Below are 25622 nucleotides of genomic sequence, written 5' to 3' on the forward strand. Positions count from 1 at the left end.
AGGCTGAGTGTGTCTTTTTGAGCCGCTATGACTTTATGCCTGGTACAGCTCCTGGCACACAACAGACACTTCAAAATATGTGTGTGTGTATTTTTTAATCTGTTACTCTTCATTAAGGAGATACAAATAAATAAAAACATTAGCAGAGTGTTTGTATAGAGAACATGTATGAACCATACTGGTCTCGGCATATGTAGCAACTATGCTTAGTAATGGACACTCTGTCACCATTATTAATGCCTACTCTGGAGGCAGAAGGCATTGGAATGGCAGGGAAAATGGCCAGTGGGCTTGTCCCTTCCTTCCACAAAGAAGAGCCATGTAACTGATCTCCTCCAACAAACATATTGCTTTCTAATCCTTCCTTCAAAAGGGATATTCCAATGTGGCACACAATTTCAAAAGAGAAACATCTGAAGTTTGCAAATAGGTTTTAAAATTTAGGATTATCAAGGTTATCTAGTAAAGAGTAGAGCTGCTTACAAATTACAAAAGCATAGCATTTTAGAAATAATGCCAAATTTCAATTAGTGAAACCATTAAAGTAACATACACCCAAAGACATAAGTAGTTTGTCATAAGCTCAATTGTTTGACCCATTAGGTCAACATTTCCACTCTTATTTCAGATCCATTTGGCAGTACATGGCTTCTATTTTCATATGCCCTCTTCTTCCTGGTACACAGAAAACAAGTGATTAAGTACTGTGTGCCTGCAGAGAGCATGACTCACTCATTCCAAGAGGCCAGAGTGATGGCGCTCCCTCAGCTCAAGAACAAGTCTGGGTTTTGCACAGCTGCTGAAGTTTACAGGCAGTTTCACTTGTGTCAAAAAAAAAAAAAAAGGTGCTAGTGTATGCATATATAATCAGACCCAAGTTTCATTTCCTGCTAAAGACAAAAGGACATTATTGCTCTGAAAAGACAATTACCAACACCAAAGTCAAACAGATGAGGAAAAGGGTTCTACAATGAGGAACTAAAAGTTCCAATGGTTAGCTCATCCATACTTAAATTCTCAAAATTTAATTAGGCCAGAAAAAAAGGTTAAGGAATAATTTGATTCAGATGCCATCTTATAAATGCAAAATTTGATACATGTTTCTCTGAACTCTCTAATAGTAATTATTTTCCAGCATTCAGCAAGCTAAAGAGCTAATCCACTTTAGAAGTTCTAGCAGCTGCTGCTTTCCCACTGTGAACTCCAGCTCAACGGTCCTGGATCCTGGCTGCTCAATATCACCATCTGGAAGCTTTACAAATACTGATGCCTGGGCCCCACTCCTCGAGAGTCTGACTGTTGGGTTACGGTGGGACCCAGGCACAGGTATTTTGTAAATCTCCCCCAGGTGATTCTAATGTACAGCCAGGTTGAGAATTACAGGTCGAAGTGATTATAGGTTACTAGTTGGAACCTGCATTAGTAGCTTTAGTTTTATCCTACCTGAGTGATTCAAAGATGACACCTGTGCCGTGGACAGCTTGAAACCCTTTCAGGTAATTAAGAACCATAAAGTGAATAAAGAGCTCATAATATATGGTGAATAAGCAAAAAGTTGGTGTAAGCTAGTATAAAAAAAATACGTTTAAAAAAATAACCCTACGGGAAAAAAAAAAACAACCAAAAAACCCTAAGAATAGTTAAAAGATGAGATATACTACCTAGGAAAGGGATCCTAAGAATTTCTAGATTTTTCTATTAAAACTGGGATCTGGGCTTCCCTGGTGGCGCAGTGGTTGAGAGTCCGCCTGCCGATGCAGGGGACACGGGTTCGTGCCCCGGTCTAGGAAGATCCCACAAGCCGCAGAGCGTCTAGGTCCATGAGCCATGGCCGCTAAGCCTGCGCGTCCGGAGCCTGTGCTCCGCAACGGGAGAGGCCACAACAGTGAGAGGCCCGCGTACTGCAAAAACAAAAACAAAAACAACTGGGATCTAATTACAGAGCAGCATGAAGGATATCAGAAATTGTTTTTTGGGCAGAAGACCTAAATAGACATAGCTCCAAAGAAGACATACAGATGGCCAATAGGCACATGAAAAGATGCTCAACATCACTAATTATGAGAGAAATGCAAATCAAAACTACAATGAGGAACCACCTCACACTGGTCAGGATGGCCATCATTAAAAAGTCTACAAATAACAAATGTTGGAGAGGGTGTGGAAAAAAGGGAACCCTCCTACACTGTTGATGGGAATGTAGATTTGTGCAGCCATTATGGAAAACAGTACGGAGGTTCCTCAGAAAACTAAAAATAGAGTTGCCATACGAGCTAGCAATCCACTCCTGGGCATATACCCAGATAAAACTATAATTCAAAAGGATACATACACCCCTATGTTCATAGCAGCACTATTTACAATAGCTAAGACATGGAAACAACCTGAATGTCCATTGACAGATGAATGTATAAAGAAGATGTGGTATATATATACATAACAGAATATTACTCAGCCATAAAAAAAGAATGAAATAAAGCCATTTGCAGCAATATGAATGGACTTAGAGATTATCATACTAAGTGAAGTAAGTCAGAAAGAGAAAGACAAATACCACATGATATCACATATATAGAATCTAAAATGCAACACAAATGAACATATCTATGAAACAGAAACAGACAGACATAGAGAACACACTGTGGTTGCCCAGGGAGAGCGGGTTGGGGAGAAGGAAGGATTGGGAGTGTGCGATTAGCAGATGCAAACTAATATACATAAGATGGGTAAACAACAAGGTCCTACTGTATAGCACAGGGAACTATATTCAATATCCTGTGATAGGACTTCCCTGGTGACGCAGCGGTTAAGAATCCACCTGCCAATGCAGGGGACACAGGTTCAATCCCACATGCCGCGGAGCAACTAAGCCCATGCGCCACAACTACTGAGGCCGTGTGCCTAGAGCCCGTGCTCGCAACAAGAGAAGCCACCGCAATGAGAAGCCCGTGCACAGCAACAGAGTAGCCCCCACTCACCACAACTAGAGAAAGTCCACACGCAGCAACAAAGACCCAATGCAGGGACTTCCCTCGTGGCTCAGTGGTTAAGAACCTGCCTGCCAACACAGGGGACACGGGTTTGATCCCTGGTCCAGGAAGATCCCACATGCCGCGGAGCAACTGAGCCCTTGCGCCACAACTGCCAGGCCTGCACTCTAGAGCCCGCCAGCCACAAGTAGTGAAGCCACGCACCTAGAGTCTGTGCTCCGCAACAAGAGAAGCCACTGCAATGAGTGGCCCGTGCACCACAATGAAGAGTAGCCCCCGCTCAACACAACTAGAGAAAGCCCGCAAAGCAACGAAGACCCAATGCAGCCATAAATTAATTAATTAATTAAAAAAAAAAGACCCAGGGCTTCCCTGGTGGCGCAGTGGTTGAGAGTCCGCCTGCCGATGCAGGGGACACGGGTTCGTGCCCCGGTCCGGGAAGATCCCACATGCTGCGGAGCAGCTGGGCCCGTGAGCCATGGCCGCTGAGCCTGCGCATCCGGAGCCTGTGCTCCATGACGGGAGAGGCCACAACAGTGAGAGGCCCACGTACCGCAAAAAATAAAAAAATAAAATAAAATAAAATAAAAGACCCAATGCAGCCAAAATAAATAAATAAATAAATCTTTAGAAAAAGACAAGAGAAAGAAATAGGATTCTGAAAGCTAAATAAGAGCACAGGTGAGCTAACTAACAGTTGGTATTTTCCTTAACTCATTTTAGAGCCAGTAACTGAGATGCATAAAATTAGCACTTCGAACATAAAATAGATGCAACCTTTGTCTCTGTTGGCATTTAAACAATTTCCTAGCTTTTCCTGAAACCTCTGTTCAAAACTTACTCTCTTCCAACTAGGTTCGTCTGTATAGTCATTCTGATACCATAGGTCCTTACCAACAAAAAGCTCTACCTTCAAACACACCATCAGGTCTAGGGTCTGCCATTTTAATTGCCCTCAAATGTAGAACTGTTTCTAGATCAAACGAGGGCCACAGCAGAGTGACCTGTGGGGTGGGAGGTACAGGGGAGAACCTGTACTATTTCAGTCTGGCCAGTTAGGCACTATTCATTCTCGTAAACTTTTTTCTTTTTCTTTCTTTCTTTTTTTTTTTTTTTGAGTACTTAATTAGAAGCAAGGCACTGTGCATACAAAGTTATTTCTGGCAAGGCAAGGCAAAAAAATATATATATCCATTAAAGTCCACTAGTCACACAGCCAGTTTCTTCCAGGACTTTCCACTCTTAAATAAGACAGAAACAATCACAGACAATTTACAGCTGGAAGGAACTTCAGAGAATCAAATAAAAGAACACCTTTCTTCCCACTTCTTTATTAGGAAGAAAAACAGATTTTCACTATCTTGGGAAAAAACAGAGACTTTGAACTTCAGGACCCAGCTCAAATCTCCCACAGAACTCAGCTCTATCACAGTATCTGTCACTCTAGAATCCTCTGTATGCCTTTCCCTTGTTGGACCACTACCTGGGCTAGAGGGTAGAGACAGTATTTTATCCATCTTTTTACCTTGGCACAATGCCTCGCAGACAGATCTTCAATAAATGTTTGTTGAAATAATAAATAAATGACTTCACAGAATTTCAGGCTTAATATAATTTGGAAGGAGAAAGGAATAGAATACTAAATTAGTTGTCGGGGCGGAGGACTGCTTCTTTGAGAAAAGGGAGTATTTGAAAGGTGCAAAGGGGGATAAATGCAATAGCTACTAGAGGTGAATCCTGGAAGTCAAGAAGAACAACTGCCCAGAGGGAGACTAGCAAACTAGAAACTCTGCCAAACTCTTTGGTCTACTCACCACAACTGTCCCCTAGGGGAGGGGAGGGTTATTATGCTGGAAATAGGGAGAAGAATGTTTATTTCTGGCATAAAAGCAATGTATAATGACACCATGAAGCATCATTAATATTATACATGCAAACTACTAAACTTAAGAGCACTGTGGCATGTTTAAAATGTCCCAACATTTCAGTTACATGTTAGGACTATTTCAAATTATATATGTTGACCATTGCAGAAACTGGAATTTGAAGTTTAGTATAAGTAAAAAGAGGTTTCAAAGAATAAGATTCATAAATTTACATAAAGAAAAATTAATGTACTTTAAATGTATTTTTAAATATCCCACCATGAAGTTAAAGAAATTCAAGGTTAAATGTGAAAGAATCTGCAATTAAAATGAGGTAACTTAAAAAGAAAAAACAACAAGGAACACTGACCTAAAATCAACCTGTACTTCCCTCAACAGCCTTACCAAAAAGTTGGCAGGAGTGGATGCTTTTTTGTGAATGAGAGCAGTTCCTTTAAGGGTCTCACAGCAACCAGAAAATGAGTCATCTTAACAGAGCATGGGATTTAATTAAGATACTACCAGTATGTGTTCTGATAGTACTATAATGCTAAATGTGCAGTACTCACCCTCACTTTTTAAATACTACTTAAATATTACTTAATGTATTATCAACAGCTACTGATAATAAAGTAATGTATTATTTCTCTATTTTGGTAAACATACTCTAATTCAAATATTCTTCTCAGCTCATTTATGGTCGTCTGACACATATGAATGATTATGACTTAGCCCAGCTAATGAGTAATTTGTTACAGGTTCTATAAGATTGCTGTTACTTCTCAGGTTTGTGTTTGCAAGACTAGATTTTAAAAGTTTATATTTTAAAACATATTTGAACAGGAAGAGAACAGTTTACAAAAAGGTTTACGGAGAGATAGTAATGCAGCTTATAAAGATCTAACACATTTAAATCCCCATAAAACCACATCAAGGTCAGACTATGGCTCTGAGAATGCACTGAATCAATACTATAGCTAAATTAGTTTGATTTTCCAATAGTCTAGTATCTACCTGCAAATATATCAGCTAATTTTGTCATAAATCATAAGAACCAAAATCAGCCAACAATCTTTTTTTTTGGCATAGGGCCAGTTAGAGAAAAATAAAAATGTCTTTGGGTCTCATTTATTTTCATTAAAAAAAGAAAAGATTTATTGAATTCCACAGAATTAAAAGTTAGATTCCCCCGTTTCCTGAATAAAATGACAATGAGAAATTAGCACATTTTTTAAAGTTGATAAGAGATGCAGCTTTTTAGTCTTCTGTTCTTCTGTTCTCCATTTAATCCTCCCAACAACCTCTTTGCTGCTCGAGGTACACAGAGTCAACCAGAAACTAGAATTATTTCAATTCATTCAATACAATTTTTACAGAAGACCTGCAGTGGGCCAGGTGCTAGGGATATAGTAATGAATCTACATCTCCTTCTCCCTGCTTGGGCTGAGTTAGGCTGGGCAGGTGGGATAAGGGAAAGCCGTGCTGCTGGGCATCCTGGAGCAGCACCAAAGTAGCCACGTTCCCAAAAGACCAAGCTGTCAGGGCACCTTGGTTTCTGGCACCTGCATGCTCTATCCTAAAGGCCTGGATACTGCCTCTCCTCTGAAGCCAGCCTTTGGCAAGTCCTGGCCTCTGCTGGCATGGCCAGAACACAAGCATGTAGGAATCAGCGATGCTACAAAGGTCCCTCCCCTCTCCGGAAGTGGCTGCCCTGAAGACTTTTTCTCCTCCATTCCCTCTCTGCTTTACGTGCTCTGAGAGGATGTCTGTGAAACTGGATCTGGAACTCTTGCAAAGTTAGACTGAGAAGGCTTCAGGTTGCTCATCACTGGCTGAAATAGTTCCCATCCAATACATATCAGTGTTTCTGCTCCAAGATCTTCCCTCTCTCTATTCCCTCCACAACCTGCAAATGTTCTAAAAACTTAAGAAGAGAAACCTTACAAACTGACAGTAGCTGGAAAAACTAGTCAACCTATTATATAACGATATTCCCTGTAACTATATAACTAGTTTTGCAAGAAAAGAGTGAGGACAGGTGAAAGGTCAAAGAACAAACCAATAGTCCCACCATCAGCCTTTTCATTCTACGTAGATCCTTCCTCAACGTGCATACTTTGACATTTCAGAGGCTATTTTATTCTCTACACAGGCTACACTATAATGACTATGACAGCTAAATACATTTCAGATATTAGCCATAAAAATATAAATCCTACAACTGTGGTCAAGAAGGTAGAAAGGTTTATAAAACATTTTTGTCAATATTGAGAAAAACTTGGCTTTGGAGTCAATATGGGGTTAGAAGTCTGGCTCTCCCTCTTATTCTTTGAACTTGGACAAATTACTTCTCTGTGCCTGTAAAATAATAATAAAACCCCTCCGCCTAAGTTTTATTGTGAGGATGACATGAAACAGTACACATAAAGGGCTTAGAACAGTGTCTGGTTCAGAAAAATGATTAGTAAATAAAAGCTGTTGTTATTACCTATTATTAATCTCAGCTGACAAAGCAGACAATATGCACAAAAACTTCCCTCTAGCTGTAAAACCTGATTCCAAAAATTGTCATCATTCACCCTACAAAGACTATCTTTTTTTTTAAGCCAAAGAAAGGGCGAAATTTTTTGGAAAGATGTGTTTTGTATCTTGCATGCATAACAATAAATGTTCACAAAGTAAGTTTACAGATCTGTTCAATCCAACTGCTAGCCTGTTAGAAATATAAAATATGGGGTAAGAAGTGTTCAAGGTATAAAACTGGTAAGCCATTTAAAAGAAACTGAAAACTAAAGACACTAGGGGACAAAACTGGTTATTCAACAGCAATAAAAATGGTTAAAAAGATTTTTACAATATATTTAATAACTAATTTTTAAATTAAAATGCCCTATTACATTTTGTCATGGTAAGCGGTGAATTTTTAGCAAACATGATTTTTTTAAAAGGTGAAGTTAAAAATTTTTTTCAAAGTAAATACCAAATAACACAAAAGTCCAAACTGGATATAGTTGCATAAAATATGATTCCGCAAAACAGATAAAAGTTCCATTCAGATTTCAATTCTGTAACTAATTTCTCATTCAAAAAAGTTTTCATATGACATATTAAAAATAATTTCATTATCAAAAAATAACTAAGAAAAATAGGAATGCATTTTTATGTTTCTGTACATTCTGATAACTAGCATCCCCCCAAAAAAACTGTTCACTGGTATGTATCATTCAGTGTTTCATCTCTCTCCAAATAGTTTACATGCTTATGAATGTTATGTGTACGACAGATGCTCTACCATCTTTTCATGGTCAGTCTCAGAATAGAATGAAGCAATACGCAGCAGTAATTATATAACACAGACAAAGCTACAAGGACAAGTGCAAGCAGTTTTAAGATTAAAGCGATAAAACCATATCAACCTTGCTCAACAGTGGACTATATTATATTGCTTTTTAAGTCTTTAAATTACAGCCCTTATTCTCAGATAGTGAAACTCCACTCTCAAGAGATTACTGAATGTTTACACAGTGCTTTCTCATTTTCCCTGGTTGAAAATAAAACAGTCTAAATATTTTCCTCTGGTGGTCATTACCCTGCAAGAGATATAAGCATCCACCGAAAAAGCAGTTCTAAGTATGAATACAGACTACTCACTAACCTTAAAAAAATGGAAAACCGGAAAAAATACTCAACTACTTAGAAAAAAAAATTTAAACAATGTTAAAGAAGAAAAGACGGAATACCATCACAAAGATTTTTTTTTTAAATGACGTTAAATCAGATAGAAAAACAACATAAGTGGAAATGCACCTTTCCTCACATTTATTTCCTTATCCAGCTGGACAGAGCTTTTCCACCCCAATTAGAAGACATTTAAAACAGGGCCTAAAATGAGTAATAAGCATAACACAACATCCTGTATTTGTGGCAATGACAGTACTGAGAGAAAACCTGGACTTAAATTTAATTTGGCTCAACTCAACCAAAAATGCCTTCTGTGTCCTAAGCACTCTAAAGCTCAGAGATACCAAGACGAGTAGAACGTGGTCCTTGCCTTGAGGAATGTTCTGTCCACTGGGGAAGAAGGAAGCAAACTATTATTATATGATACAGTCAGGGCTATAACTAACGTGTGTACCAAGTGTCTAAAGCACCTGGAAACACAAAAAGGTGACCAGTGATTCTGCCCCAGGAATGCAGGCTATGGTGAGCACAGAGTAGGGGTGGCATCTGAACTGGGTCTTACAAAATAAACTAGGCAGGAAAAGAGACTGACAGTAACAAACATTCCAGACCAAGGAAATGGTCACTTTCGACTTAAATATCAATACTGATCCTTCTGATGTCACTAGAAGAAAAGTCCGGTTTCAAGTTGCCACAAACATAAAAATCACAAGGCTCACAGGCTTTTTTGGTCTTATGATACTGCCCTTTAGAAAGAAAAGGACTTGGCCAGTAATTTATTCAGTTGAATAACCAGTAAGAAACTATGGAAGATTTTAAATGCTTTCATTACAAACAATAGCAAAACTGGCTGTAAAAGCAGAGGGAAATGATCCAATAAAATGGAGAATTTTAAATAAGTCTACAGAAAAAGGCCTGGAAAACATTTAAGAAGTAAATGCCATTATTCCATAGGCATTCTTTAGAAAGGCTCTTGAGTATTGGATAGGATAAACTATTTGGTAAACTTAGGTGTGTGAGATTCTTTATTCATTGGCTATATGTACTTGAACACCTGAAGATCAAAAACAGCCTGTTCTGAAAGATAATGGCCTCTTCCTTCCTCTATATTTTTGGTCTACTTTGGTCTGTGGTAGGCTGTATCCTAAGAAGTGAGATAAACTTAACTGCAAAAGCTACAACCATTTTATTCAGAAAAAAGTTAATTTGCCTTCTGATATGGACTTTGGATATATAAACAGTAATTCAAACCACATGGCTTAATCCAAAATCTAGGCCCAGGTTTCCCTGTGAATATTCCTTAAAGGCTTAAGCCTGTAGCACGATCATCTGAGCTTCAGCTCAGAAGTACAGGTTTATGTATCCTTCCATTGAAAGGTAAGCTACTAGCCAGCACCCTAGAAGAGTTGATTTACTTCTCTTGAGGGGAGTAACATCCCTAAAGCTGTTAGGACTGGACGGGTTCCTGTGTACAAGAAATGAACACAAACCAAACAGAATGACACATAATTCATTTAAAGCCATCTATTCAGAGGACTCCTGGAACCTTACCTCCTTCCATGTAATTCCACCAGCTTGGTTCATCTCTGTCAATCTTAGAGGCTAAGAGAAAGGAGAGAGTATAGCCCTAGAAATGGAGACAACCACACCCACCTCTATCTACATATGCTTCAATTCACTGTCCCAATACACAGGTGACATAGAGATTTCCTGAGTGTTTTTCATGAAACACATCAATTCTTGTCCTCAAAGAGGTACACTGAACAAACACTTAAATTGGCACTGTTTCAAAAACATTTCATTATGCACAAGGACCAAAAAGTCCAACCCTCATTTTATAGCTGCGGAAATGAAGAACAGAAGAGCGTTCTGTCCAATGAGTTAGAGATGATGTCAAGTTCCACCCAGCTGCCATAGTTAATTTTAAGCTCTTAGAATCCAAAGAGTCGGCTCTTTGACAGCCTGGGGAATTTTGCAATCTACTTTTCTTCAGTCTGCACTTGAAGCCTTATCCAAACATTGTGGGTGGGGCGAGGGGAGAAAGACCAGGCAAATGATCAAATCAGGAAAAACAGGGAGAAGAGAATGACTGGAGACTGGCCAAAATTAGCCTATCTACAACACCTCCTGTCTCAAGATTATCAAAGAACCTTATCTGGGTGCAGTAGTTTCTCTTCCATTCTGAATAGAGGAAATAAAATGTAATAGCAAGAAATTACATCCAAAACCTAGAAAAAAAATAAGTTCTCCTTCACTGCTCTAGCAAATCAACGAGCAGGCCTTCCTAGGCAAGCAGTGGGGCGGGCCAGAAAGTGTTCTGGGGGCCAATTCTAGTCTCTGTGACCTCGGTCAAGTTACTCAACCTTTCACACCTGTCTCCTCACCTGAGAAAGAGGATATCACCACCTGCTTTGTAAGGTTGTTGTGAGGACTGGGAATAATATATTAAGGGACCAGATCCTTGGAAACCCTCCTATAAATGGTAACCGCTGTGATGTATCTGAAAAGTTCGTTTGTGCCTTTCATACTTTCAATTCATACCACGTAAATTCTTTTGTCTAGATTACATACAAGAATTACAAGTAAACTTGAAATGCTCTGGCTATTTCTTTCAAGAACTCTGTTCTCTTACTTCTCCTAAAATGAAACATCTGCAGTGATTAGGAAAAAGGACTGGCAACCTCAAAGGGGGAGGTGCTCCTGGGCCCCCTCAAGGGAAACCGCCGCCCCCGGACTGTCAGCTCTCTGAGGGCAGCGACTGCCCTGTTTAACTCACCACTGTGACCTAGTTTTCCTATTGCAGACTAATCGTTGTAGACTTAGACATCTCATGACAGCTTACATGATACCCAAACATGGACCCACAAGAGTGTATCTCACAATACTGAGTCACACAAAAATATTAAAAGTTGAACATTACGATACAGTTTAACTGTAATACTAAAATTTTTTTTAAAAGGCGCTGGAAATCGAGTGCCTATGAGGTAACCAGAATGAAGTCACGCCTTTAATGATAAAGGACCACCAGAAACACATAGATGTCCACAGGCACTGAAGCTTCGGCAGGATGTTCCACTTAACTGGCGCGATCGCCTCTGGCCTGAGATGGGGATTCGAACCCAGAACTTGTCCCGAAGGACGGGCAGAGGCCATCCAGAGAGGAAGAGGCCTTTAAGGCCAGGCGCACCTCGCTCGAACTTTCTGGTGGGCGCCGGCCCGACCCGACTGTGGGCGTCTCGACTCGCGCGTCCCCTCTCCCGGGCAGCGGAGCAGATCTCGACGCGGAAGCGCGCTCGGAGGGACGAGGGTCGCCAGTCCTTTGTCCCCCGCGGAGGGGCAGGGGCGACGGCAGCGCTCCCTCCGCTCAGGAAATAATGACAGATCGCGCGCCCTCGCTCGAGCCCGCCCCGCCCCGCCCGCCAGGGCCGCAGGAGGCGCCAGATCCGCAGCCCCCGGCCGAGGGGCCCCGGCCGCGCCCCCTCCTCGCCCCCCGCCCGCCCAGGGCGACCCCGTGCCGCCAGCCTCACCCGGTCGGAGATGGAGGCTGCCGTCGCGGCGGCTGCACCACAGCGCGCGTTCGCCCTGCTGCAGGATGTAGTGGTCCTTGGCTTGGAAGAGCTCCATGCCGGCCCCGGACGCCGAGGGAGGCGGCGGCGGCCCGGGCGCGCCAGCGGCTCCGCAGCCCCGCGACCCCGCGACCCCAGAGGCGGCGGTTCGCGCGGGGCGTCCTCGTCGGCCGGGGTCGCCAGAGCCCGCGCTTCGGGGAGCGGCGGCTGAGGGAGCGCCCCAGCTGCCAGACCCGCGGGAGGAGAACGCGCCCCGGCGGCGGCGGCGGCGGCAGCCTTGGAGGCCTCTCCCCCAGCTCCGCCCCTTGATCGGCCCGCCCCCGCTCCTCCTCATGGCTCCTCCCCCTGCCCCACCCCTTCCCCTGCTTCTACCCCGACTTCTCCCAGGCTCCACCCCCTCCCCGTCTCCTCCCCGCTTCTTTCTCCTTTCCGTTCCTCTTCCTGCCCATTCCCGCCGCCTTCTTCTCCAGCTTTTCCTGGGTTTCTCCGCCTGGTTCCGCCCCCGAGGCTCTTCCTCCTCCTTCTTCCCTCCCCATCCAAGCCCCCTCTCCTCCTCCTCCCGCTCTTTCCAGGCCCCGCCCCTGGCGGGCCCGCTTTCCCAGCCCCGGGCGATTGCGGGCAGAACACTGGCCTGGATGAGATAGGCTGGCCGCCTTACTGCCCTGCGGCCTTTGGAGCAGAAGCCCACTTCTGGGGCCTCCCCTCCCATGCCAGCAGGTTATTCGTTACTTTCACCAGCCCTGAGAAAAGCCAGGCCGACTCCCTAAATCCAGCCTGAAACCCCCCCCTCTTCCCCCGGGCCTGTGCTGCCCAGAGAGACCCAGACTAGGAGAGCTGGGAAATGCGACCTAAGGGGCTGGTTTCAGGGGTCTGTCACCAGCCAGACTCTCCACAGAGCTGGGGCGTCTTCTGTTTGGGAATTTCCTCTTAGAACCTTGCAACATTTGACAACAGCAAACATTCAATAAATGCACATCAACGAGAAGCATGTAACAATAGAAATTAAACAAGTATTACCAGCACGGGGCTCTAAATAACGAGAAGGAAGAGAGCAAAGTCCATAAGCTATCCTGTCCCGAATTAAGCAGGACGCGTGTGAGAAGACAATAAAATGTCAAGGAAGTAAAAGGGGTCTAGTTTGACAAGGATAAGATGGCTGGAGAACCTCTTGTGGAAGGAAGACGCCCTCCCAAGTATCTTCGAGCTATCTTGAAAGGCCAGGTGATATGTTGAACAGAATGGGGCTTGGGAGTCAGGACCCCAGTTCCAGTCCCCACGCCAGGGGTGATCTAGCTGTGTGATCTTGGGAAAGTCTCTTGGTCTCAGACGGCGGCTGAACTAAATGACCTTTAATTACACTCCCAGTTTTATGAGTAAATGAATCATTCTACCCCTATCTCCTGCCTTTTCTAATGCCTTAGAAGGGAAGAAGGAAAAAACAAACAAACAAACAAACAAAAAATGAGGTAGAAGTCAAGAAAAGCAAGGCAATGCTTCTAACCTTCTGCTAGATAAAAGTGAGAGGGCCCCAAAGCAGGAAGGAGTTCCACATTACTAATTATTCCAGCCCACACTGGTTTCTCAGTTGAATTTCCATAGCACAGGAAGTCCCATGATGACAAACTGTCCTGGAATCTGTGATAAGTACTATGCCTTTTGGACTGTCCAGACAGCTCAACCTAAAGGTCAATAGGAGCAATTACCATGGCAAATGAGGTGAGTTGGACAAAGAAGATAATGGCAATAAGATGGTGGAAAGAAGATTCAGTGGAGCCATCAGTTTCGGATTTATTGTTGAATTCAGCCATATGTTGACTTTCCTTAGCAAAAATGAATAGATAATGAGAAAGTCTTATGAAGACAGGATGTTCTGCAAATTACTTCTTTATTTTTTAATGAATCACATTGCCAGATGTGAAGAAAATAATGCTATTGTAACTTTTGAAACAATTGATTAGTTGATTGAAGCTTTCCCTGATGTTTTAAATCAGTGGTTCCAACCGTAGCTACCTATTAGAATCACTTAGGGAGTTTTTCAAACATACCAATACTTGGACCTCAGGCCAATTAAAGCAGAATTTAATTGAGATGGGCTCTGGCATCAGTTTTGTTTGTTTGTTTTTCTAAGCTCCCCAGAGTATTCTGATGTGCAGCCAGGATTAAGCACCACTGTTTTAAATGAAATTAAGTGGAAAAATCTGCCTGACAGCAGCTTAGTAGAAAACACCAGTCGGTCATTAACTCAGACCAGTGTATGCGGTTGATGACCTGTAAATCCAGAGTTAACAAGCAGAGCCCTTAGGAGAGAGAAAACCTGAAGATGTTCCTGGAATCTATCTGACCCAGATGCACAGTGCTCTCTCCCTCTCACTCTGAATGCATGCTAGAGCCCTGGCCTGGCGAAGCAGAATGAGTGAAAAGAGTAAATACTGTGTCCCTAGCAGATATCACATCCTCAGTCTCCTGCCACAGGTGTCTTGCCTTGCTCCTGCTAAGGACTTCCTGAACCTCAAATACGCTTTACCTGCCAGGTGCTCCAGACACTGCAGCTTCTCTACTCCCTGGCTGGCCTCCCCATCCTTGGCCTGTGGCTATCTGCCAGCCTTCATCGCTCTCTTCCAGCTTCCTAATTCAAGGTCCTCCTGCCCTTGAATGGTGTCACCCAGTTTATGGTAGAAAGTTCATGTGATGCTGTTCTATTTTTTAAACATGAATGACCATCATGTGTATTATATATCTTCTTTTACATGTATTGTATATTTATACTGGTTTAAGTATATCCACTAGGAAGTTAGGTTTTAGCCTGTTCTATCTGATCTTAGTCAAGTCACTTAATCTCTTCTAGTGTCAGTTTCCTTATTTATTAAAAGAGATGATCACTAACGTTCTTCCAGCCCTGAAATCAGTGAATGTGAGGAAATGTGTCCACATGGTTAAAACTTAGGCAAATAATGATGGTAAATGACTCAACTCTGATTATCGATTTGGCCTTCAATGTCACGTTTATTATTTGTTTCTGAGATTTGGGGGTTATGATTAGATTCTAGTGTCCTGTGGTGAAATTTGACTTTTAACATCATCTCCCGTCTACTTGTCTACAGTCTTGTATGTTGTTTGTCTATGAGAACTTTCTTCAGTATTGTTTGTATATGAGAAATCTTCCAAAGGAGAGATATATATATATATATATATATATATATTTTTTTTTTTTTTTTTTTTTTTTTTTTGCGGTACGCGGGCCTCTCACTGCTGTGGCTTCTCCTGTTGCGGAGCACAGGCTCCGGACGCACAGGCTCAGCAGCCATGGCTCATGGGCCCAGCTGCTCTGCGGCATGTGGGATCTTCGCGGACCGGGGCACGAACCCATGTCCCCTGCATCATCAGGCAGACTCTCAACCACTGCACCACCAGGGAAACCCCAAAGGAGATATATTTTTTTAAATACATGTTCTGCCTGCCAGGAGGCTGCTGATTTCTTCAGTCAGCAGTCAGAGTGGTTAAGAGCCCAAGATAGTCACAAGCCAAATTTTCACATTTGACCAATCATCAGCCGATATCTCCTGGATTTGACTGCCATACCTCCTCCCATAACTTCATGAAGTTACATCTGGAAATTGTAACAACCATTTCAGAGCTTTGACATATGTAAGATTGTTCATTTGAGAAGCACCACAGAACAAAAAGGGAAAAGTCTGTTGCATTGGTCTAAATGAGAGATACTTTTGTTTAATAGACATCATCTCTCCTCCATTGTTATACTTTGGGGGTTAATAAGTACTGGCTTTTTAGTTGTACAGTCTGATAAAATTGTCAAGGACCCAAGTTATTGTTTAAACCAGCTATAATAATTCTTTTGCGTGTGTGTGTGTGTGAGAGAGAGAGAGAAAATGAAATGTGTTTTCTGCATCTAATCTTTCTCCTTCCAGAGGAAAGATAATTAGCCTTTTACAGTGATAATTTCATGTTTGTCTAAAGCCAGCTGTCTCTCACTTCCTCTGTGTTATGTATTTACTTTTCAATTTTAAAAATAGCTTAAAAATTAGAGAGTTCTAAATGAGCTAATTTGAAGAAAAAAGTGCAAGGTATACTGTTAAATAGAAGAAGTCCTAGCTGCAGAGTAGTATTTTAATGTATCCCATTTGGGTTTTGAAAGGGGAGAATGGGAGAGATATTATGTTTTTATAAGCACAGAACATTTCTGAAATAAAACACAGGAAGTGTGGTTACCTCTGAGGAATGGAAATGGGGGTGGGGGGATACTCAGGAATGGCAAGAAGGAGTGTAGAAACTTCCTTTTCACTTTATATTCCTGTGTGCTGTTTTGATTTGTGTGTGTGTGTGCTTTTATTGCTTTAAATTAAAAAAATAGTTAAGTATGTGTGTGTCTAAAGCACATTCTTCCACCGCACACAAAAACATATTTTTAGGTAACTTATTACCTAAGGGTTTAGAACCTTTTGCATTGACAAGCCAGGAGTCCAGGACATAGCTCATTTTATTCTTCACACACTGCTTAGTATTTTTGAGCTTTCCTAAAACCTTAAATGCTGTCAAAGTGAGCTATAGTTAAGTATATAAGCCATTTTTCTGCACTGTATCCTCTTTTACATGGAATATAAGGAAGAGTATTTTTCTTTGACACCTTTTCTAAACCACAGCAGTAGCTGTGGCTTCTCCTTCCTCTGCCAATTGCAACTCTCAGGCTGATGGCCTGTTGGGGCCTGTACCATCAAAAATCAATAACAATTGTCCAAAATGTTAGATAATCATTTTAGAGATTTTTCAGAGAATGCTTTGTGCTGCACCAGAAAACAATGGCGGGGGTGGGCTGGAATTACTCCTGTAGAAACTTGGTACATCTTTGGAAAAGCTGTCCAGTGGATTTTAAACCCATTGTTTCTTCTCCTGGTTAAAGAAAAATAATAACAGCTCACAGCGTTTCACCGTTTCATAAGAGTAGCACTTACTAACAGGAAATATAGGGTTTTGGTTTCCCTAATTCTACTCCATCGTTGTTCCTCAATTTTACAGCAATTCTTAAATTTACTTATTATTTATTGATTTATTTATTTTTGGCTGCATTGGGTCTTCGCAGCTGTGCGCGGGCTTTCTCTAGTTGCAGCCAGCGGGGGCTACTCTTCGCTGTGGAGCGCCGGCTTCTCACTGCGGTGGCTTCTCTTGCTGTGGAGCACGGGCTCTAGGCACACGGGCTCAGTAGTTGTGGCTCACAGGCTCAGCAGTTGTGGCTCGCGGGCTCTAGAGCGCAGGCTCAGTAGTTGTGGCTCACGGGCTTAGTTGCTCCGTGGCATGTGGGATCTTCCTGGACCAGGGCTCCAACCTGTGTCCTCTGCATTGGCAGGCAGATTCTTAGCCACTGCCCCACCAGGGAAGCCCCTTACAGCAATTCTTCAAAGAGCCTGAGGAAGCACAGTGAAGGGTGTGTGTCGGGGGAAGGGTGCTGGGCTGCTCCTGACCAGGTGAGCATAGGGAGTGGGGGGTACGTAGGTGGGGGAAGCGAGCGATGCAGTGTGATTTGCAAAGTCCCCATGATGAGGCCCATGATGGGTAACCAGAGACCAGCTGCAAATGTGGCAAATACATCTTCAAAATTTGGCCATCACTCTAACAGTTGCTGCGTCTCGAAAATGGTGAGATATTAGCATTGAGGTTGCCTGTGAGCAGTGGACCACTTCTCAGGGTTTTTCACATCGCTCTTCTGTGATTTAATCAAGCAGGGATTCTAGGTTGTAGGGGTGATGCTTATAAAGCCACAACCCAAGCGGTTCAGTCCAGGGAAGCATCAAAGCTGAAAAAAGATCCATTCCATACAAATCTGAGAAAGCTCCAGTCCTTTGAGTATTTCTCAAATACTGTAAAGCCCTCTGTAAGTTTTTGTTTTGTTGTTTATCTTTAATCTTATTTCTTTTCTGCTCATCATAATCCTATGGCACAGATACTCCCATACCTCTCCTCTCCAACCTCCTCTCCAGCTTCCTTTCCCCTTTTCAGCTCTTTGCTGTGAAATCTGACCACTCAGGGTTATTTTCCCCGGAGAGGCCTGGCCCCTCCTTGGAGGATGGGAGAGGGGAAGAAATGGAAGACTACGCCAGAAAGCTCTCCAGCTGTGGGGAAAAGGGGACGGGCTGGGAACACTCAGACACTAACAAGTCTACCCCATCACTTCAGCATGAGCCTATTTCTCCCTTGGGATTTGGTTAAACTATTTTCATTTTTTATTTTATTTATTTATTTTTTTTGCGGTACGCGGGCCTCTCACCGCTGTGGCCTCTCCCGCCGCGGAGCACAGGTTCCGGATGCGCAGGCCCAGTGGCCATGGCCCACGGGCCCAGCCGCTCCGCAGCATGTGGGATCCTCCCGGACCGGGGCACGAACCCGTGTCTCCCATATCGGCAGGCGGACTCCCAACCACTGCGCCACCAGGGAAGCCCACTATTTTCATTTTGAATGGGAAAAAAATATGGCCTGTAAACAATTTTACTTGGGGCCCTTACATTGAAAAAGCCACAGGTTACTATCTGGACTTTTCTTCCCTTATGATTTCACAATTGGAACCCAAGTGTCTGGCTCAGAGGAAGAGAGCAAGCTTCGGGGAACTGGCATCTGCCAGCAGAGATGGACAAGCACTGGATCTGAAGGCATTCCCCAACGCAACACCAGTCCCTTGTTTTCTTCTGACCCGGCCTATTTGGAGCAAATTACTTACTGTTTTGCCTGTCGAGCTTGGAGCTGAGAAATCCAGGGGTGGGGGGTGGGGGGGATGAAGACAGACAGGTAGGAAGCATCAGTGCCAGGAGGCAGGCAGTTTAGATGGACCCTCTCGGCTTATTCTTCCTAGCCCCTCCCCCATTCCCAGCAAGAGGCTGGCGGAGCCCTGGGTCCCCGCCCACTTCCCCTATTTACCTAAGCCTGAGGTACTTGGGCAAATCTCCAACTCTGGAAGGTCAGTTTCCCTTATGTAAAATGGAGATAAAATAGAAAACTTTCTTCACAAGTTTATTATCAGGATTAAATGAACTTGTCTTTGAAAGGGTCTCCCAAACTATGAAGTGTTAAAGAAATGTAATTGTATAACTTTTTTTAAATGTACTTTATGTGTAAAGTTTTCCCCTCTAGATCTCAGCTTATTTGACGGATTGCTAACATATTACATAGATTTTTAACATATATATTACATACCTAATACGTATATATTAATATATATTAAAGAAGAAATATGTTAATATGTATGATTCAGATGTTTTACCTCAAATCACGTCATTGGGAAATAAAAGTAATAGATATTAATCATATAACTAGAAGGATGTTAGTCTTGATTCCTTCTGGGCTGCACCCCGCAGGCCTGCAAGCCCTGTAGTGACCCAGCCTTGAGACTGAAGAAAGAAACCAGAGACAGTGACAGAGACATCAACAATTTATTGGATAAGAGATCTCACGCATCCAAAACAAAGGCCCTAGAGGGACACCCACACTGTGGGTGGTGAAAGGCAGTAATCTTTGCTACTCAGGGGAGAATAAGGCTATCATTTATAGGGAGATTGATGTCAGGTTGGTTCATCAGTTACCAGGGAAACCAACAGCTGGGGCAGGGGGCAAGCATGTAGACAGTTACTAATTAAGCCCTACAATTAAGTGGATTGGATAATCATGTGAGAGAAGCAGGGCCTGGTCAAACAGGGGATGTACAGGGAGCAAGAGAACAGCCATCTTGAATGACCCAACCACACCATTTCCAACCAGAGACAGAGGATTCGCCCTGAGGCTAATGAAACTTAAGCTTCAGGAGTTTTGTTTGTTTTAATACTCCATTTAAAGTTATTACAAAATAATGGCTATATTTCCCTGTGCCACAAATATATCCTTGTTGCTTATTTATTTTACATTAAGCTTCAGGGCTTTTGGATTTCATCCAAAGCCCTGTACATAATTCTGTATTCATTATTTTGTATTCTTCTTTCTAAAGAGGACCTGCCATATGTTAAAAAAGCTTCAGGTGCCATAAACCTTGATCCCAACACTAGCATAAAAGAATGTTCTGTGCTCTACATCCCAGGAGAATTCGGGGCCTGCTCTTTGTCTTCTCTTGATTTGTCCTTCCCTCTTCGGTCATCCTCTTGTATCATTTTAGCTCCTCCCTTCTTTCTAAATTCAAATATACTTTCTGTTACCCCTAATTCACTAACACTCACGTAGCTGGGTGAACACACACACACGCACACACACACTGACTTCTATCAAGAGATAAATTTAGAGACTGGAAACAGTGTGTTCAAGGATAGCACCATTCATCTCAAATGACTCAGAGCTATTCCAGTTCATGTGGAGCCCTTATCATGAAAATAGATCTAGGAAGAATTCTTTCATTCAATAATGCTAAGGTTGTACATGTTCCAAGAGTGGATTCAAAAGTACTATAAATAGGAGGAAAGTGTTTTCATCATGTGATATTAGACTAGGCTGTCTTTGGAAGAAAAGTAGCACTCTATGTACCAGATGTGCTTAACTTTGAGGGATTCAGAAGGAACCTGGCTACACCACACCTAGTCAAGGAAATCCCTGGAAGCAAGCAAGGCACCACAGTCCTTCCCCCGTTCATAGGAACCCTGGCTCACTCCCCCACCTGCTCCCACACGCAATCCAGAGCCAGCAGAGGAACATCCTCAGTCACATCAGGATGAAGCCTGAAGGGACAGGTATTTGGGCAGATAAAGCACAGGTCCTAACCGTTGGAAGGGTTGGAATTTTCAAAATTGGGGTTGGGAGACATCAGACTGCAAGGGGAATTAAAGGAGGGCAGGCGACAGACCCTCAAAAATGGGAGATGGAAAGGAGGAAACAGGTAATAACCATTCAGAATATTCCTTGAAGGCCTAAACTGAGAGGGTGTGCCTCACCCACCCCAACCCTGAGTGGCCGGAGGAAAAGAATAAGTTAGATGAAGGCAAAGCTTCCAGCCCCACTACTGGACGGCTTCAGGTTGCTTATCTGACATTTCCATAAAAGCTCAATCTAAACCCCTGTAGCCAGCAGAATACAGAGAACAGATATCAGAGCTTAATCCCTGGAACCTGTAAATGTTACCTTATACGGAAAAAGTATCTTTGAAAATATGATGGGATATCTTGAGATGTGATTAAGGCTCTTAACCTGGATTACTCAGGTGGGCCCTAAATGCAGTCACGTGTAACCTTCCAAGAAGGAGGTTGAGGTAGATCTTAAAAGTTCTCATCACAAGGAAAAAAAATGTGTAACTCTGTGTGGTGATGGATGTAAACTAAACTCATGCTAATCATTTCACAATATATACTGATATCAAATCATTACATCATACATCTAAAACTAACACAATGTTATGTCATTTATATCTCAATTTTAAAAAGGGGGATGCTAAGCGAGATTTTACACACACAGAGAAGGTGATATGAAGACAGAGCTGAGAGACACTTGAAGATGTTGGCCTTGAAGATGGAAGAGATATGCCCACAGCCAAGGAATGCCAAGCCACCAGAAGCTAGACAGGCAAGGAGCTGATTCTGCCCCAGAGCCTCCAGGAGGGAGCAGGGTCCGGCTGACAACTTGATTTTGACCCAGTGAGGCTGATTCTGCACTTCTGAGCACCAGAACTATAAGCGAACAAAGTCGTGTTGTTTTAAGTCATAGGAAACTAATACAATCTCCATGAGAATTCTGCAGGTGTTCGGTCTGGCAAAGATTGGCAAAGACAGGCAGCACTGGCTTCTAGTCATCAGATGCAGCAATGATTCCTCATGGGTTACCAGGGAAGGGGACTACTGTGCCAGGACCCCTCCTGACCTGCAGGGGACTGTATTCGTTTCCTAGGGTTGCCATACCAACTACCACAAACTTGGTAGCTTAAAACAACAGAAATTTATTCTGTCACCGTTCTGGAGGCCAGAGGTCCAAAATCAAGGCGTTGGCAGGAGTGTTTCCTTCTAGAGGCTCTGAGGGAGAATCCCTTCCATGTCTCTCTCCTACTTTCTGGTAGATTCCATGATCCTTGGCATTCCTTGGCTTGTAGCTGCAGAACTCCAATCTCTGCCTCTGTCTTCATGTGGATCTTCACATGGCCTTATCCCCTGTGTCTCTGTGTATCTTTTCCTTTTCTGTCTCTTATAAGGATACCCGTCATTGGATTTAAGGACCACCCTAATGCAAGATGATCTCCTCCAGAGATCTTTAAATTAATTACATCTGCAGATATCAAAAACAAACTTATGGCTACTAAAAGGGAAAGGTGGGGGGGGATAAATCAGGAGCTTGGGATTAACATACACACACTGTATATTAGATAACCAACAAGAACCTACCGTATAGCACAAGGAACTCTACGAAATATTCTGTGATAACCTCTATGAGAAAAGAATCTGAAAAAGAATGACTATATGTATATGTATAACTGAATCACTCTTCTGTACACCTGAAACTTACACAACACTGTAAATCAACTATACTCTAATAAATTTTTTTTTTTTTTTTTTTTTTTTTTTGCTGTACACGGGCCTCTCACTGTTGTGGCCTCTCCCGTTGCGGAGCACAGGCTCCGGACGCGCAGGCTCAACAGCCATGGCTCACAGGCCCAGCCGCTCCGCGGCATGTGGGATCTTCCTGGACCAGGGCACGAACCCGTGTCCCCTGCATTGGCAGGCGGACTCTCAACCACTGTGCCACCAGGGAAGCCCCAATAAAATTTTTAAAAATAAAATAAAATAAAAATCAACCTAAAAAATTAATTACATCTGCAAAGACCCTATTTCTAAATATGGTCATATTCACAGGTACTGAGTGTTAGGACTTGGACTTATCTTTTTGGGGGGACACTATTCAACCCACTGCAGGAGTCACACCCCTCCCACTCAGTGGGGGAATGACAGAGAACTCTGGCAATCATCTAGCCTAATGAAGGCTCCACAAACTGGAGCAAATTGCCATAGGATCAGGCAGCACATTACTGACATCAGGCCTCATAGAAACCACCTATGAGGAATTTCTAATCCAGCATGATTCCCACCACACTGCCTAGCCTCTCTCTAATTCCCTACCTAGGAACGATGCTATTGCATTCCCAATCAGCTACAGATATACACCTCACTCTTCTTCACACAATTGCTTTTGGCAGAAAAGACAAGCATACCATACACTAAACATTAAAACCAGAACTTCATGTTTCAAGTTTACATCTGAAAGATGTAAGAAAACACTGCAGTTCCAATACTTCCCTTTCTGTACCTTTTGCTAAACGATCATTCTTCTCATAAAGGGAAAGATTTCTCTCAAAAGTTAGCTGACTTTATGTCCCAAAGCAGCTATTCTCTATAAGAGTAGAGAAGATTCTTTACACTGGAGGTGCAATAATCACCTCCCAGCTTATGAGGCATTCTGATTTTAAAGCTCTTTATACGTGTTATCTTTTTTTTTTTTTTTTTGCGGTATGCGGGCCTCTCACTGTAGTGGCCTCTCCCATTGCGGAGCACAGGCTCCGGACGCGCAGGCTCAGCGGCCATGGCTCACGGGCCCAGCCGCTCCGCGGCATGTGGGATCTTCCCGAACTGGGGCACAAACCCGTGTCCCCTGTATCAGCAGGCGGACTCTCAACCACTGCGCCACCAGGGAAGCCCGTGTTATCTTTTTTGAGACAATGGATACCCTCAAGCTATCCTCATGGAACTTCAGTCGGCAGTTTCCATTTACAATACGTGTGTTGAAAGGAAGGGCAGAGCTATTTCTGAGGGTCTCTGCTAGACACTTTCCCACTTATATAATGCTCACCACAGGTTTGAACTCTCTCATTGGGACCTGTAGCTACACTTACAAGCCATCAAGCACTTGTCAAGCACTGTGCTTGTCCCTGCCCTGCTCACTTTCTGTATCTGTTTCCTGGGGCTGCTGTAACCAGGCCCCACAAACTAGGTGGTTTAAAACAACAGAAATCGCTCTCTCCTGATGCTAGAAGTCCAAAATCAAGGGGCTGGCGGGTCTACACACGTCTGAAGGCTTAGGGGTGGATCCTTCCTTGCCTCTGTGTAGCTTCTGGTGACTTCTGGCAATCCTTGGCATTTCTTGGCTTGCAGCTGCATTACTCCAATCTCTGCCTCCTCTGTCACATGGCCTTTTCCCCCTCTGCTTCTGTGTGTCTCTTTCAGTTCTTCTCTCCTTATAAGGACTGCAGCCATACTGGATTTAGGGCCCACTGTAACTCAGTATGACATCTTCTTAACAATGAATTATATCCACCAAAACTCTTTTCCAAGTAAGGTCACATTCACAGGTTCCTCATGGATGTGAATTTGCGGGGGCGAGATGGATACTATTCAACCAAGTGTGCTTGCCCAAGGGAGATTTACAGGTGGATGGCTCTTTGGATGGCTTGATTTTCTTTTACTGCCCTTTTTAATACACCAGTTCCTCATGTCACCCAGAAAGAAAAAGCCATACAGAGTAATAGAAACCTGTACAAATTAATTGTATTGCTTCCTTCTATTTCTAGAAAGTCCAGATTTATTTACTCCTAAGGAAAGTAAAACATCAGTCACCAGGGACTCGAGTATGACAGCAACCAACTTATTAAAGTGTGAATATTTGCAGCCATTCCCCAGCACCCCCCAGATCCAGGAGTGTGTATTTGTATATTGAGTATGGGTTGTTCTTACTTGCACTGCTTCCCCTTCCCTACACTCGAGAAGGGCCCCATTTCTGCAAGCCAGCCTACCTATGATGACATACTTAGAGCTTTCAGAGTTGTACCAAGCAGATCTCCAAATGGACAGCTCTGCCACCCGTCCTTCTCCTTCAAGCCCCTCCCACTGCCCTTCAAGCTGACCTCCGCTAGAGGGAAGGACTTGCAGCTGGTACCAAGCTGTATTAGCAGCTCAGGCTGCCATAACAAAGTACCACAGACTAAGTGGCTTAAACAACAGAAATTTGTTTCCTCACAGCTATGGAGGCTGGAAGTCCAAGATCAAAGTGTCGTCAGGGTTCATTTCTTCTGAGGTCTCTCTCGTTGGTTGGCAATTGGCCACCTTCTTGCTGTGTCCTCACATGATTCTCTCTCTGTTGTGTGCTGTATATGTCTTAATCTCCTCTTCTTATAAGGACACCACCATTCACATGGGATTAGGGCCCACCCAGATGACCTCATTTTTACCTCGGCTACCTCTTTAAAGGCCCTATTTCTTTTTTTTTTTTAAGGCCCTATTTCTAAATACAGTCAGTCTGAAGACTTCAACATAAGAATTTGGCAGGAACACAATTCAGGCAAAAACACCAGCCAAAGAGCTCATCATCAGCTTACCTACTCTTCTCTCTTCTTCCCATCACCCCCTACCCATTCTTGGGGTCCATCCATCCAGTCACCCTACAAGATGTGGAATCTTTTCTCTAAGTATAATGTGAAATCTATGAAATAATATAGACACATATAAACCAGATACTTACAATTTACCCATGAGTGATGTGTTCTGTAAAGTTATTGGATAAATGAAAGT

At 43.1% G+C, this 25622-nt stretch overlaps 1 protein-coding gene across 1 annotated transcript in view; it reads right to left on the reverse strand.

Moving 5' to 3' along the window:
- The window catches only part of INPP5F (inositol polyphosphate-5-phosphatase F), a 96967-nt gene extending 84719 nt beyond the window's left edge, over positions 1 to 12248 (reverse strand). The window contains exon 1 of the mRNA XM_060098833.1: positions 12064 to 12248. Within this exon, the coding sequence (XP_059954816.1) occupies positions 12064 to 12160 (97 nt within the window). The 5' untranslated portion in view covers positions 12161 to 12248. The remainder of the gene's footprint in view (positions 1 to 12063) is intronic.
- Between the last annotated feature and the right edge of the window lie 13374 nt (positions 12249 to 25622).

Source organism: Mesoplodon densirostris, chromosome 1, assembly GCF_025265405.1.
Source record: "Mesoplodon densirostris isolate mMesDen1 chromosome 1, mMesDen1 primary haplotype, whole genome shotgun sequence".
In the NCBI taxonomy this organism is placed as follows: Eukaryota; Metazoa; Chordata; class Mammalia; order Artiodactyla; family Ziphiidae; genus Mesoplodon; species Mesoplodon densirostris.